The sequence below is a fragment of the Branchiostoma floridae genome, chromosome 9 (genome assembly GCF_000003815.2).
Source record: "Branchiostoma floridae strain S238N-H82 chromosome 9, Bfl_VNyyK, whole genome shotgun sequence".
Lineage (NCBI taxonomy): Eukaryota > Metazoa > Chordata > Leptocardii > Amphioxiformes > Branchiostomatidae > Branchiostoma > Branchiostoma floridae.
This window is the reverse complement of record NC_049987.1, coordinates 22,835,121-22,848,970: the sequence shown is the minus strand read 5'-3', so window position 1 is coordinate 22,848,970 and position 13,850 is coordinate 22,835,121. Positions and strand designations below refer to the sequence as shown.

Sequence of the window (13,850 nt, the reverse complement as noted above, 5' to 3'; positions counted from 1 at the left end):
AGGTGTGCCTGCTACAACAGCCCTTCCACAAAGTTTGCCTGCTACAACAGCCCTTCCACAAAGTTTGCCTGCTACAACAGCCCTTCCACAAAGTTTGCCTGCTACAACAGCCCTTCCACAAAGTGTGCCTGCTACAACAGCCCTTCCACAAAGTTTGCCTGCTACAACAGCCCTTCCACAAAGTGTGCCTGCTACAACAGCCCTTCCACAAAGTGTGCCTGCTACAACAACCCCCTTCCATGACGTCTGCCTGCTACAAAGACCATTCCATCAGTCGTGCTACTAAGCTGTCCCTCAGCCAGTCTTGAAGTTGGTTGCCGAGGGCTGCAGCAGCTGGGTCCTGTAGGCACAGATCAGTAGCTTGGCCTGGAGGGAGGAACAGGGAAAGGTTAGTGAGGGCTGGCCTTGACCATGAACAAAGAGTAGTAATTATACATACACTGTAGGAGGGTGATGTAGCCTCTCGCTGTCACTAGTGTCAGGGGCTGTCCGGGCCTCTATCCTTAGGGGCCTGATGACCAGTGGAAGGGCTACTGAAAGTTTTATATTTATATATAGTCAGGCTACAGTGTGAAGTAGTATGCATGCCTGGCTAATGTACATGCAGCATATAGTGACCATATATTTTGTACATGTATCTAAAATTGGTTTAACAACTAAGCAATCAAGGGTGGGATTTGAATCCTGCCCTTAATACAATGTAAATCAGAACTTTAAATTGTGATGTGCACTCCATAGGAATATGCAGTGCCATGCATGGATATTGCAATTCTGCTATTAGTACTGCTATCCCTTGTTGAAATGACACAAAGTATACTAAATCCCCAACACAACAATCCCCATCCCTAACGCCTCTTTTTCCTGTATCTCAGTCACCCCACCCCTTTCTCCTGTTCTGACATTGATGAGAAGTTAGCTGAGAGAATACTGACCTTGGAGAGGGGAGCAGAGGCCAGCTTGACCTTGAGGTTGTTCTTGCCAGGTCGAGGACAGAACGACATGATGAAGTTGGCTTCCTGTTAAAACAGAAAAAAGGAACAAGACTGTTTACTTGTCTAGATTAAACTCTATTTTCCTTACCTGGTGAGCACTGTCTGAATGGTGTTTAAATTATTGCTGTTTTATGTACTTGTTTATTTCTTCATTGAATTCTATTTTACTTTCCTGTGTGGGTGCTAGTTACCTTCGCCAAGAAGGTTATATTTTGGGTAGCGTTTGTATGTGTGTGTGTATGTTTGTAGGAAAACACCATGACTCAAGAACGCATGAATGGATTGTATTGATATTTGGTATGTGGGTAGGTATTGATAAGACCTAGAAATGATTAGATTTTGGGGCTCCTAGCGGCTTGCTATGGTACTGCAGCAGAACTTCCGGGTTGGATATCTCGAGTTCTGAACATGCTGTGGCTATAATTTTTGAGTGGTAGACAGGTCTTGATGCCGAGAGTAAGTGGTATAGGTTTGGGCCCCCTAGCGGCTTGTTTTGGAACTGCAGGGCAGGTTTAGTGTCAGACTTTGAAAGGGAATAACTCAAGAAGGGGTTAACGGATTGTTATGATTTTTGGTATGTAGATAGCTTAAGTGATGCTTCATATAATGACATAATGATTATGCAAATTGGTATCTAATTTGCATAATTAATGAGGAAATTGTGTAAACAGGCCCAGTTCCATTATAGGTCCATTGCAACATGTGACATTTGTAACTGAGAAACAGAAGAATATTGATAGATACATATTATGCAAAATAAAGACCTAATTTGCATAATTAATGAGAAAATGCTATAATGTCATTGTGGTAAATGACGGGAACTTCTTACTTGTAGCATTTGGAAGCTATGTACAGGTGAATATCATTGAACATCAATTATGCAAATGAGATCCTCATTTGCATAAATTATCAGAAAATGTGACATAAGCCTCCTTTCTTAACATATATTGCGCACGTCTCTTATTTAGTGAAGGAGATGATCAAGTTATATAATTTATGCAAATAAGAGCCTTATTTGCATAATTAATGACAAACACAATTGATAAGCAGTTGTAAAAGATCAAATCATTTGGCGAAGGTATGGGGTCGTGGAACTCTAGTTGACTGATGTTATTTGTTTGTTTCTTTATTTGTTACCTATGTGAGGTAATCTGGCTGAATGATGTTATTGTTTGCACGCTTGTTTATCTAAGTTTACTAAACAAATAAACAAATATTTGTTAGTTACCTGTGTGAGCCCTGGTTAAATGATGCTATTTATTTGTTTGTTTGTTTGTTTAAACCTTTGTTTATTCATGAAAGCTCAAATCGGCCTTTATTTGTTTATTGAACCTTTACCTGTGTGAGCGCTGGTTGAATGATGTTGTTCAGCACGACTGGACGGCACACGGCCCATGCAGTCTCATCTGGATGTTGTTGTTTATTTGTTTATTTATTTATTTGTTTGTTAAACTCTTACCTGTGTGAGCGCTGGTTGAATGATGTTGTTCAGCACGACGGTCTGGACAGCACACTGCCTGTGCAGTCTCACCTGGATGTTGTTGTTTATTTATTTGTTTATTTGTTTATTTGTTTATTGAACCCTTACCTGTGTGAGCGCTGGTTGAATGATGTTGTTCAGCACGACAGTCTGGACGGCACACGGCCCGTGCAGTCTCACCTGGATGTTGTTGTTGGCAAAGGAGGCGTGGCACAAAAACAACAACATCCCCACACCTGTAAACAAGAAAACAAAGACTTAAACAACAATTTAGAATACTGATTCAATCCCTTGGCTTGTTCTGGTTGCTAAGCATCTATTTGTATTTTTTTTTTTTCAATCATAATCTAAAAGGAAAATAGGCAGATGGTTAAAAAATGATTGAGATTTAAGCCATTAGCCTGCTTAAAATCGGGTCTTGCCTTCCAAGCAGATTTTTAACCTGGACCGATAATCAATGCATCAAAATGGTGTCTGACTGGGTCCCCTGAATTCTGACCAATAGGCCCCTGGCAAGCTACCAGAGTAAAGTATAAAATGGGGCAGAAGTCAAAAATTCTCACCCGAACCTCTGCTTGAAGCATACTGTAAATATTGAAATTGTCACGGTAGGTTTATGCTCACAAAAATTATCACTGACAGTGACTTCCCCTCATCCAACCACTGCTTGGAGAGTACAGTACTGTAAATGCCTTTAAGTTTGCAATGATTTCCAGAAAGCTTTAAAGTTTAAGTGGAAAAGTATCATTTGCTTTCAAGTTGTTTGTATTGTAAGTTTGCAATAACACTATGGTCAAATAATGTACTGTATGGTAGTCAGTACCGCATTGATAACTTCAGTAGTTTTAAGGTTGGGGCTCAGCAGTCACTGGGAAAATTGTGTACTACATAAAATCAATGCAAACATTTTCAGAATTACAGTATCCTTCCCTGCCCACCAAGCATGTTGCTGGCCCATGCTGAGACTGTAAGGGATAGCCAGACCCTGAGGGGCTGTTAATGGCTCATCTTGGAGCTGCCCTGTCCCACCATCTTGTTCCAATCTTTACTGATACCTCCCAACTCCCCAGTCCTAACAGCATTAGAGTGATTGTTATGGCTGTAAACATTGTACAGTTTAACCTGGTCACCTTCTCAACACATTTCAGGTGTACGGTTCCTGATGTATAAGGCCTGACTCAGTCTTTTCTTATTTGTTTATAGATGACATGCACCCTCGGTTATTACGTAATGGTTTTATCAATAATCTTACTAAAAAAAAAACGCTGTGTGCCAATAGCCAAACAGGCTATTGACACACCGAGATGCCAGTCAGCCAATCAGAGCTTGTAACATGCCTTTCCGGCAATATTTTACACAAGCAATAGTTGATTAGACATTGTTCGGAAGATTAGACATTGGAATCTTTGAATCTTGGAATGAACGGACGTATTCAAGTTATGCCCTACATCTGGATACCTAATAATACAGCCTTCATCGTGTATGTATGACGTAGCGTAGTGGATAGAGCGTTGACTCGGGAATTCATGATACCAGCTCCGACCCGGTTCGAGTCCGCGCCGGAGTTTTTTTTAATTTTTTTTTTTTTTCAATTTTTCTTGTCCCTTTTCAAATATCCATTTGATATAAGAATATTTTATATATAAACAACTTTTAAAGTTTCTGTTAACAATATAAACCAAAAATAACACTGACCACAAAACATGTCATAATTTTCGGCCGTGTGGTTCCGGCGCTATCGGCAGCGACTCGGAAGAATATTTCTTTCACATTAAAAATATTGGAGGTAAAACAACAACTATAACTTCGCTTCCTTAGTGATATAAGTTTTGAGGCCGAAAATTCTCCAATATGGCAGGAATTCGTCGGTAAACACAGCTGAAAACGTGTTCCTAACCGATCCAACATGGCTGCCATGATCACATGCGGTGACAGTAAAACTAGCACCCTATATGATAGCAGATTCCGATGTTTAAAATTGTGCCGTAAACACGTGAAAAAGATCGTATTTTGGGTTGATAATGGACACAGGATGCCATTTGTATTTTTCAGAGTGTTGATTGTCAAATATAATCGTAAGATTTCCTCATTTTGGTGGTTTCTATCACTGGGTGTGTCAATAGCCTCGCTCAAAAAAAAAAATCCGGCATCTGTTTCTTTCCCTCCAAAGCAAAAAAATCAGAATATTTGACCTTGTTTTTTTACCGCTGAAAACTTCGCTTTATAACTGTTACTAACAGTATGACATGTTGGCTGTGGCAATTGAAAGTTGAAACTACCTTTTAGTAAAGGCTTTTCATACTAAAGTAAAATTTGAGGCTACACCCTTTCCCCCTTTGACCCTTTCTGCCCTTTATTTATTACCGGATGAGGTTACCCCAAGTTTTTTATGGACTGCCATTTCTAGCTTTTCTCACCAAAGCAACTGCCATTGACTGATTGAGAAGAATTTTTACATATTGAAAATTTCAATTGGTAAAAATTCTTATAGACTTTTTTCACCAAGTTCACTCAATTATACATATTCCATCAGTGCCCTCCAGACTACGAAGTATGTTGACAATTTCTCTAGTAGTAAGAAGTAGGGATTGATGTAATTAAGGGTTAATAGCAGGCTGAGACTGAGAGCCTCATTACCTCTACTCGGGTTACACCTTGGGCCAGATGGAGGCCAGACACTGGTGGGCATTCCATACTGACCACTTGCTGCAAGAGAGCTTCTCTCTATACTGTAAATGCAGAAACTTTCGTGGTGGTTTAATGTTCTCGGTTTTCGCGGTGACCGCTTCACCGCAAGTTAAAAACCACCGCGAACATTTTTCCATGACAGGTAGAGACTACAGTGCATGGTGCTACCGTGAACTTAAAACCACCACGAAAATTCAGTAAAATTAAATCCCCGCGAACTTAAATACATTTTACAGTATTCTACAGAGGGTCTAAATGCTCTTTTCTGTAACTAAAGTGTAAGGCATACACAGGCAGCCTATTTGGTTTCTCGTAGTTCGTAGGGAAAGCCGTCTTATGCAATGTACGAGTATATCGTAGGGAGGCAAAATCTTGTGCAAATGCTTTCACTGATTTTGGGGAAATACATAGGGGGTTCTTTTGAAATAAGTGTAAAGTGTTTGTCACCCCATCCCCCATCCAGACCCTCTGGACCTCACTCTACAAGAAGACTCTACAACACCAAACTATGCAACATCCCATCTACAACTGGATTACAGACATTTTCTCAGACAGATCCAAGAAACAGTGAACAGTCACTTATTGTGGATACACTCACACAAGCTTTGCCTGCAAAATTGCTCATATAATACAGAAGTTGTGCAACCCCCTCCTAACAGCAATGGTACAGTCCAGAAAACTTTTCAGCTAATTAGGACCTGCCTTCCCCAGGAGTTAATGACCCTACTGGGAAACTTGTGGGGACAGGAAGGTTATTTGTAGTCTAGGAATTTCCACAGGGGCAGTTGGAAGGACTGCAGCATCTCTGGTCTGTACTGATAAGGACAAGAACCTGGACTTACAACATACAAGATTGTTGGAATCAACGAAAACCTGATAACTAAATCAGAGAAAGGTAAGACCTTTAGGTTCACATTTTCTATGTGATCTACTCTGGAAATAATGTTAAGAAACCGTAAAAAGCAAAAAAGCACAACTGTTTATAACTCCTACAAGATGGTCAGTCGTTTTTCAACCTTTTAGAGTGCCTGAAATTAAAGAAGATAGTTGGATCAAAGAAAACAGAAGTCTTCATCAAAGAAAGGTATAGGACCATTTCCCTCTTTCCAACTTTGAAAAAAAACAACTTAAACCTTCAATTCACCAGGGAAAGGTAAGACATTTTCCTCTTACCAACTTTGACAATGATGTTAAGAAACCAAGAAGCAACATGGCTAAACTTAGGGCACACTTGTATATACAGGAGGGCCCCCAAGGGGGGGTACCGACAACGCTCAACGCTAAATTCCGGAGGGCCGGCTACGTAATACGCTAAATTATGGACGTTTCATTACGCTCTACGCTAAATTACGAAATTTCATAATGCATTATGCAAATATTTATTGTCTTTTGGCTGAACTCCGCCGACGGCAGAACATGTGAAGATGAGATCTAAACAAAACCGATAATTCCATCAATAAGATTAAAACTTAACTTCTAAAGACGTCTTGCTGGCCAAAGGCGGCGACAGCAAATTTCTTATGTGACGTAATTTTCAGCACTTGTAGCACCGAAAGCGGAGGCGCGACAATCCTAGGGCATCCGGGGGCATGCTCCCCTGGGAATATTGTGAAATCTTGAACCTCTGAAACGCCATTTTAAGCATTTTGAAGGGCAAATTTTGCTCACAGACTAAGCTAAGTTAAATAGCATCCAATTAGAAATTCACATGGTTTTAGCTTTAAGCTGGGCAACGCCCCCAAACATCATTTTCAGATTTCGAGTGCCGAAAGCACGAACAGTCGAACTGTCGCAAGGTAGGTACGGGAAAATTTGGAAATTTTTACCCTCTGAAACACCATTTCCTGCATTTTGAGGGACAAATTTTGCTGGCAGACCATATGCTCAATGTAATGACATTTCTGTCAGAGAAACGTCTTTGAGGGCGACGAGCGCCGGAGAGTCGTGAGCGCCGGAGGCTAGGCCCAAGCCGTCGCAAGCCTTGGCAAGGGCCGCCCGGCGCCCGGAGAAAAATTGAAATCTCGACCCTCTGAAATGCCATTTCCTGCATTTAACTTTTTTTTTTAAGGGGCACATTTTGCTTGTTAACTAAGCTAAGGTCGGTAAAAAGATTTCTACTAGTTGGGGGACGACGCTCCCGCAACATATTTTCACCATGTCCAGTGCCGAAGTGTTGAGCCATAGCAAGGAATGTCCGGCGAAATTTTGAAATCTGGACCCTTTGAAACGCAATTTCCAGCATTTTCGCGGGTAAATTTGCCGGTAGACTATGTAAGTTTAATGAAACTTTGATTACGCTTGACGAAAAATTAATATGAATTACGTTTTACGGTAAAATCCGGTTAGCTTCTACGTAATACGTTAAATTAAAGGGGTCAATATCGCTCGACGCAAAATGCACCGATTACGCTCTACGTTGAATTCGAACGGTCCCGCTACGGAGTACGTAGAATTAAAACCGCCGATTACGCTCTACGGAAAAGGGCTTTGGGGCCCCCATACAGGATGGCCTACTTTCAACTTTTCTGAGTTCAGACTAAAAACAACACTGCCTCCTTTTATCATGTTGTTGAAAGAACATTATGTCCTAATTTTGTCTGAGAGATTTTTATTCCCTCGTCTATGAAATGCAAGATTACTAACGACACACAAAAGTGGTTTTCTGTGGAAACGATACAGGAAAACACGGGGCCTAACCCAAAGTTGGCAGTCCTCAATTATCAGAGTAACCATCTGGGTTTCAGCTTATAACTTCCTGCTGGTGTGGAGTCACTTTAGTCATGACCCTGTGGGTGGGAGGTTGGAGACAGGTAGTTGAAGTAAGAAGCTCAGAATGTTGTATTCTTCTTCATTATTAATTGTACAGACTTACTGCCTAGTTTGAGGGGTATATTTTGCCAGGTTTGAATGGAAAATCTAGATCACTTTTATTAAAATAAATGAGGGCCAGTCCTTAATTGGACATATCTATCAACGGGTCACAACAACAGAAAAGTTTGCAGGTATATGTATCAAAATAGCTCATTCTGATTCGTGGAAAAAGCATGCAGACCATTGGTGTTGTATATATAGGATAAATTGTCAAGCTAGCATGAGCAACATAGTCCAGACAGTGAGTTCTTATTGTTATGGTAAATATGTAAGGACGGATCAAAGCTTTGTCTAAACTCATTAGAAACATGAATTTGTGCATATATGATTATATGTGCATATACATGATGTATTTGTGTATAAAGAAAGGAAATGTAGATTATATCAGTCTATAAAGTTTTATAACTTAATATATATCTACAAAATGAAGTGTTCATAGCTACAGGTATCAAGCTAGGTATACAGCATCTGGTGAAAATTTGGTACGTGTGTGATACAAAAAGTGTTAACTTTGCCCACATGGTGTTCTCCTTTAGGTTGGCACAGCTGTTAAGTTGAGAACAAGAACACTTCAAGACTTTGTGACGTTGTAAAGCAAACTGCAGACAGACCGTCTAAATCACTCCAGCAGAAAGAAGGAGGTCAGTCTTCAAGTCAAGAAACATGGAGACAGCTTGGGTGTTCCTGGTGTGCTTGATGTGGGGGGAGTGGGAAGTGTCCAGTGGTCAGTCTGAAAATGAACCCCAGGCCGGCTCGGACGGTCAGTGGCACTTCCTCGATGGAGAGTGGGCATGGATCTCGGCAGCAAATCCTGCCGACAAACCGGCCAATAAGATTGCGGAGTGGGCGCGCGTACGTGACAACGGCAGGTCAAGTTCAAACGAGGACAGCATACGTGTGAACTACGTGGGTCAGCAGGGGCAGATCAGAGACGGCCGGTACTTCAAACACATCCCTCAAACAGGACCGTACAAGGACGATTCGTTCATCAAGAAAACGGAGAAGGACGACGAAAAACTCCCTGAGACATCTGACGACAAGAAGCAAACACAACACCCCGAGAACTCTCAGTGCATGACCGGGATGTTGCCGGTGCTGTTCATGAATGGAGGGATGTCTACCGGACAGTCGGATAAACTTCAGGACACTCTGAGTGACGCGGCCGCGAACGGCAACGCAGCCACAATGCCTGTCTTCTCCTGTCAGAAGGGCGACCCGGGACCGACCGGTCCCCCCGGCAACCCCGGAACACCCGGGCCGTCGGGCATCCCTGGTAACCATGGCAACAATGGGAACAACGGGTTGCCAGGGGCGATCGGACCCCCCGGAGAGCCAGGCCTGAAGGGTGACAGAGGCATGATGGGAGAGAAGGGGAAGACAGGAGCGCCGGGGATTCCGGGCGTTTTGGGGTCAAAGGGCAGCCGCGGGGAGAGAGGCCCGCCGGGACAGCCGGGTACCGGGGTCACCATGGTAACCAAGGCGGCGTTCTCGGTAGGCCTGACGGTCGACATGAACGTGCAACAGGACACTGACGTCGTCTTCGACAAGGTTTGTTTGAACCTTTGTTTCTTCATGAGAAGCTCAAATTGGCCAACAGGCCGCTTTTCATTGAGGTCGTGAGGGAGGTGAGGGTCAGATAAGATATGATAGAGATACAGATCACATCGAGTCCTAATAAATCTATCAACCTATATCACTACACTTACATGATACAAAACATATAGTAGGGCAAGAAGCTCAGTTTTTGTTCGTTTTGGTCATTACTTTTACTTGAAGAGTCTCTTAAGGTAGGTCGGATTTGGAGCCGTACGTGTGTTTGGTGGTCGGTTGTTCCAGACATTGGGTCCACAGTAGGCTGTTGATCTTCTGAATGTCTCTCGTTTAGGTCTTCACCAACATCGGCGGGGGGTACAACGTGACGACGGGGCGGTTCACGGCGCCGGCACACGGAGCGTACTACTTCGCCTTCCACGGGTACGACTACTACGCCTCCTTCAACATGTGGGTCAAGCTGCTGCACAACGGACAGGAGGTATGTATCGTTACATGTACATGAACTACATACATCCTTGCCACATGACTTTCTCGAAATGGCTGCTGCTAAACCTTGTGAGTCTCCATGACAAGAATCTCAGGTCCAAACAATAGTACCAGATAATGCAATTCAGATGTAGAACCGCTCAAAATAAGACACTTGATTGACTTCCTCAGTGAAAAGGTGTTAGAGCCTCCAAAAAGCATTCAGACAAGTTTTTAAGCATTTACAAAATAATGATTACATACAAATATATCTTAAAAGAGAGAATTGTAAGGTTTTTGATGTTTTGCTTATGTCTGTATCTTTTGAAATCATTTTGAGTTGTAAAGCATACTGCCAATGAAGGCTGAAACTGTATTGTGTCTTGCAATGATGTAATAATCCATCCATTCATTCAGGTGGTGTCCATCATCGATTATGACATTGACGACACCCACGACACGGCCAGCAACAGCGTGATCCTCGAGCTGGCGGCAAGCGACCAGGTCTGGCTACAGCTGCACGCGGGGCACGTCATCGCGGGGTTCAAACACACCTGTACCTTCTCTGGGTACCTGCTGTTCCCTCTGTAAACACACCTGTTAACACACCTGTGTAAGCGTAAGCACCTGAAACATCACTGTTGCCATTTGAACACCTGCACGTTTTCATGGCTCCTGTTGTTTGCTCTACAGACGGTCAGTTTCAGTTTTTGATTCACTCCAAGAGTTGAAAGAGACAATTGTTTGTTGGGGTATTTTTGCATAAGGGTGGAGTGCATAGGAGTAAATGGGGAGCTAATGTTAAGACTTGGTCAAGCATAGGGAATGGGATGTGTGTACTACATGTACATGCACATCATCTTCATCATGGCAGAGTGTTGTCACACTTACGAAGGAAGCCCTCCCTTACATAGTACATACATACATACTAGTACATGTATCTTATTTTCTCTCCAAGTTATACCTGTCAGGAATATGAGTTTCAACAAAATTCATGTATTAGTAAAAGTTGTAGAGAATGCAGTCATTTATGGAATGAAGACTTAAGTGCTAAACTTGTACAAGTTACCCGTATATTCTCGAATAAAGTACGCACTTTTTTAACTTTTTAAAATTGAAAAGGTGCTGCAAGTTTTTGCCAAAGTTGGGGTGCGTACTTTATTTGAGGTTACTGCACAGAGAAATGGTAAAAAAGCCTAAAATAAAGCAAGGTGGAGCTACACTTCTAGTAATGTTTCAAAACATACACATTGTTGTTGTCTTGTAGTTGTCTAAACATGAAACAAAGAAATTGTCTAAACATGATTTACATAAGATTGGCATTTGCATACAATCCTTTTGAGTTAGTGACTTTGACTTGTACAACTGGTTTTCTACCAGTTCACAGTGATTTTTATAATTTGCAGTAGGCAATTCACAAGTTTATAGAGACAATGACAGTGTAAATGCAGGTTATTTCATGCAAAATAACCTGGGGAAAACATCATAAATTTTAATTTATCCAGTTCAAGGTCTGTTCAAAATTGGTGGAGAAGGGGTGCGTACTTTATTTGAGTTTTTCCATTTTACCTTTAAGTCCCAAAGATCTGTCTAAGACTTGTCCAAAACCAGGGGTGCGTACTTTAATTGGGGTGCGTACTTTATTCGAGAATATACGGTAGGTACTATTGTTGTCAGAAAGATCCTGAGAATCAACTGTAAAGGAAATGTGCTGTTAGCTAGATTACAGGAGGAAACCTGTTTCCTCCAGTTTGGTTAAAACTTCACAGGTCTGTGCTATAAAGCATACATTGTACATGGGATGGGAAAATTAAGTATACATGTATATGACATGATTGCTGATAATCATACACAGTATAGTATGGTAGGAATTACGGTGCTTGGCTGAGTAAGATGTCTTGTACATCAAAGAAGCCTGCAGCACTTGTTCCAAACTTCAAACACCAGTCAATAATACAGGAATGCGAGTCCCCAGAACCAGATCGTGGACAAGGCAGACTTAAGTAATGACTCCTCCTGGACTTAAGATATGTTTCCCACAGGGAAGGTCTCATAATAATCCACACCTGGTGTGTAGACTGTGGCTATTACTGCCAATATTAGTGATAACTGGAGGTTCAAAGTGATAATTGGAGAGACTACATTGTACTTCTAAGGTTATGTTTTGTACTACCTAAAAAATAAGTACAAAACGTATGTCAAAGTCACTCTGTAAATTTCCTCTGTTTTATGAATCTGTGTTAAGTTTTAACCAGAAAGTTTTAAGAGAGTATCTAAAAAGAAATCTCTTTCTATTTTTGTGATGTACTGAAGGGACCGTTTCACACGTTTTGATAATTACTTAAAGATATAACTCACTCTTTGTAAAGTAATTATTTACTTTGTTTATGATATAAGAAAGTGTTAGGAGATGACTAGTCAGAATTTGTTTGTATGACCAACTGATGTACTAAATAAAACTGTATATCCTTTCTTAAAGTTGTTTCTTTGTTCTCATGGAACAGGTAAAGTTGACAAAAAAAAGATCTACAAAAAGATATACTTAACTTAATATATTACTTTTTATGATAGATTTCATTTGAATATACAAAATGTGTATTGCCATTTTCTTTGGGAATTGTAAGATGCCACAACGCAGCTATAGTAAGTAGTACTACAAACAAGGCGCTAGCTTACAATGGCCCAGGATTATAAGAAAAGGTCGGTTTTTAAGAGCAATTTCCTATGAGATCCTTAATTTTTGAGTGGGGGAAGTAATTGTGACCATCAGTCTTGCAGGACCACTTAAAACTGAAATCTCTCTCTTCTCAGCTAATTAAACTGTTAAAGAAGCTCTCTAAAATAGTTCCTCATGAGCAGGCTGTATGTTGTAAATACCACCAAACAAGACATATCTTAATAATAAACATCTGCAGTTGGAGCTTCTCAAAGAAATTATAAGAAACATCCAAGACTGGATTCCATCTCGTTTATAGTATAAGCCATGGGCAACAAAGGTCTTATATTGGTTAACCAGCTGAGATCACAGAAATTATGCTTGGAAATCAAGTTTTCTGAAATCATACACGTCCTGATCCGAAGATAACCCACAGTAAGTTAAGATGTCATTCATCATACCACAGCTGTGCCTCTTGAATGTCTCAATTACTAATAAAACTGCACCTTCAGAGCAAGCCTAGGAGCTTCTTGGAAATACTGCATGAAAACATAATGTACTAAAAAACATTCTAGCTGGAATTACTCTAGGCTGTGAAGCCCTGTCTACAGCTTTCAATTTTTGTGTTTGTTTATTTGTTTATTTATTTCAGCATTTCAGGAGAACATATCGCCTAAATCCAACCGAAGAACTCTACTCTACTCTAGATCTACTCTACTCTAAACTTGAGTTATGTGCCATAGGGGTCCCTCCCATTGTTTTGCAGAGTGTATCAGATTCTGTTGTAGGCCTTAGAATGCATCAGGAGCTTGTAGAAAAGTCTTTAGTAAGTACAAGAGCCTCAGGGCATTATCAACCATGATTAGGGAAATTAAAGCAAAATCAGAGAAAATGTGAAAAGGCCAAGTTGCCAATTGGTCAATTTTTGTTATGAAATTTGTCACTCTAACACATCTAACACAGTTGAGATTTTCGAGTTGAAAGTGATCAAAATTTATTTCTGTCACAACAAACAAATTTCTGAAGTAAGTCTGAGAAATTAAAATACGGAATTGGGGAATTTGCATTTAGTCCTACAATTCACAGTGTTAAGCTTCTGAAACTTCCTTGTATTTCTGCCATGTTCTTGCCGTGCAAGTTCAGG

General features: G+C 41.0%; 2 protein-coding genes across 2 annotated transcripts in view; one reads left to right on the top strand and one right to left on the bottom strand.

Annotated features, from left to right (window-relative positions):
• Positions 1 to 260: 260 nt before the first annotated feature.
• Positions 261 to 13,850, bottom strand: part of LOC118422334 (plectin-like) — a 35,155-nt gene continuing 21,565 nt past the window's right edge. Inside the window, exons 22-24 of the mRNA XM_035829853.1 lie at positions 2,581 to 2,708; positions 933 to 1,016; positions 261 to 366 (exon numbers count right to left, since the gene is read on the bottom strand). Of these exons, the coding sequence (XP_035685746.1) occupies positions 295 to 366; positions 933 to 1,016; positions 2,581 to 2,708 (284 nt within the window). The 3' untranslated portion in view covers positions 261 to 294. The remainder of the gene's footprint in view (positions 367 to 932; positions 1,017 to 2,580; positions 2,709 to 13,850) is intronic.
• Positions 9,095 to 10,657, top strand: LOC118423195 (complement C1q tumor necrosis factor-related protein 3-like). The gene is made up of 3 exons (XM_035831228.1): positions 9,095 to 9,579; positions 9,917 to 10,063; positions 10,468 to 10,657. Exons 1-3 carry the CDS (start codon positions 9,106 to 9,108, stop codon positions 10,639 to 10,641), a joined length of 795 nt encoding a protein of 264 aa, XP_035687121.1. The 5' UTR covers positions 9,095 to 9,105; the 3' UTR covers positions 10,642 to 10,657.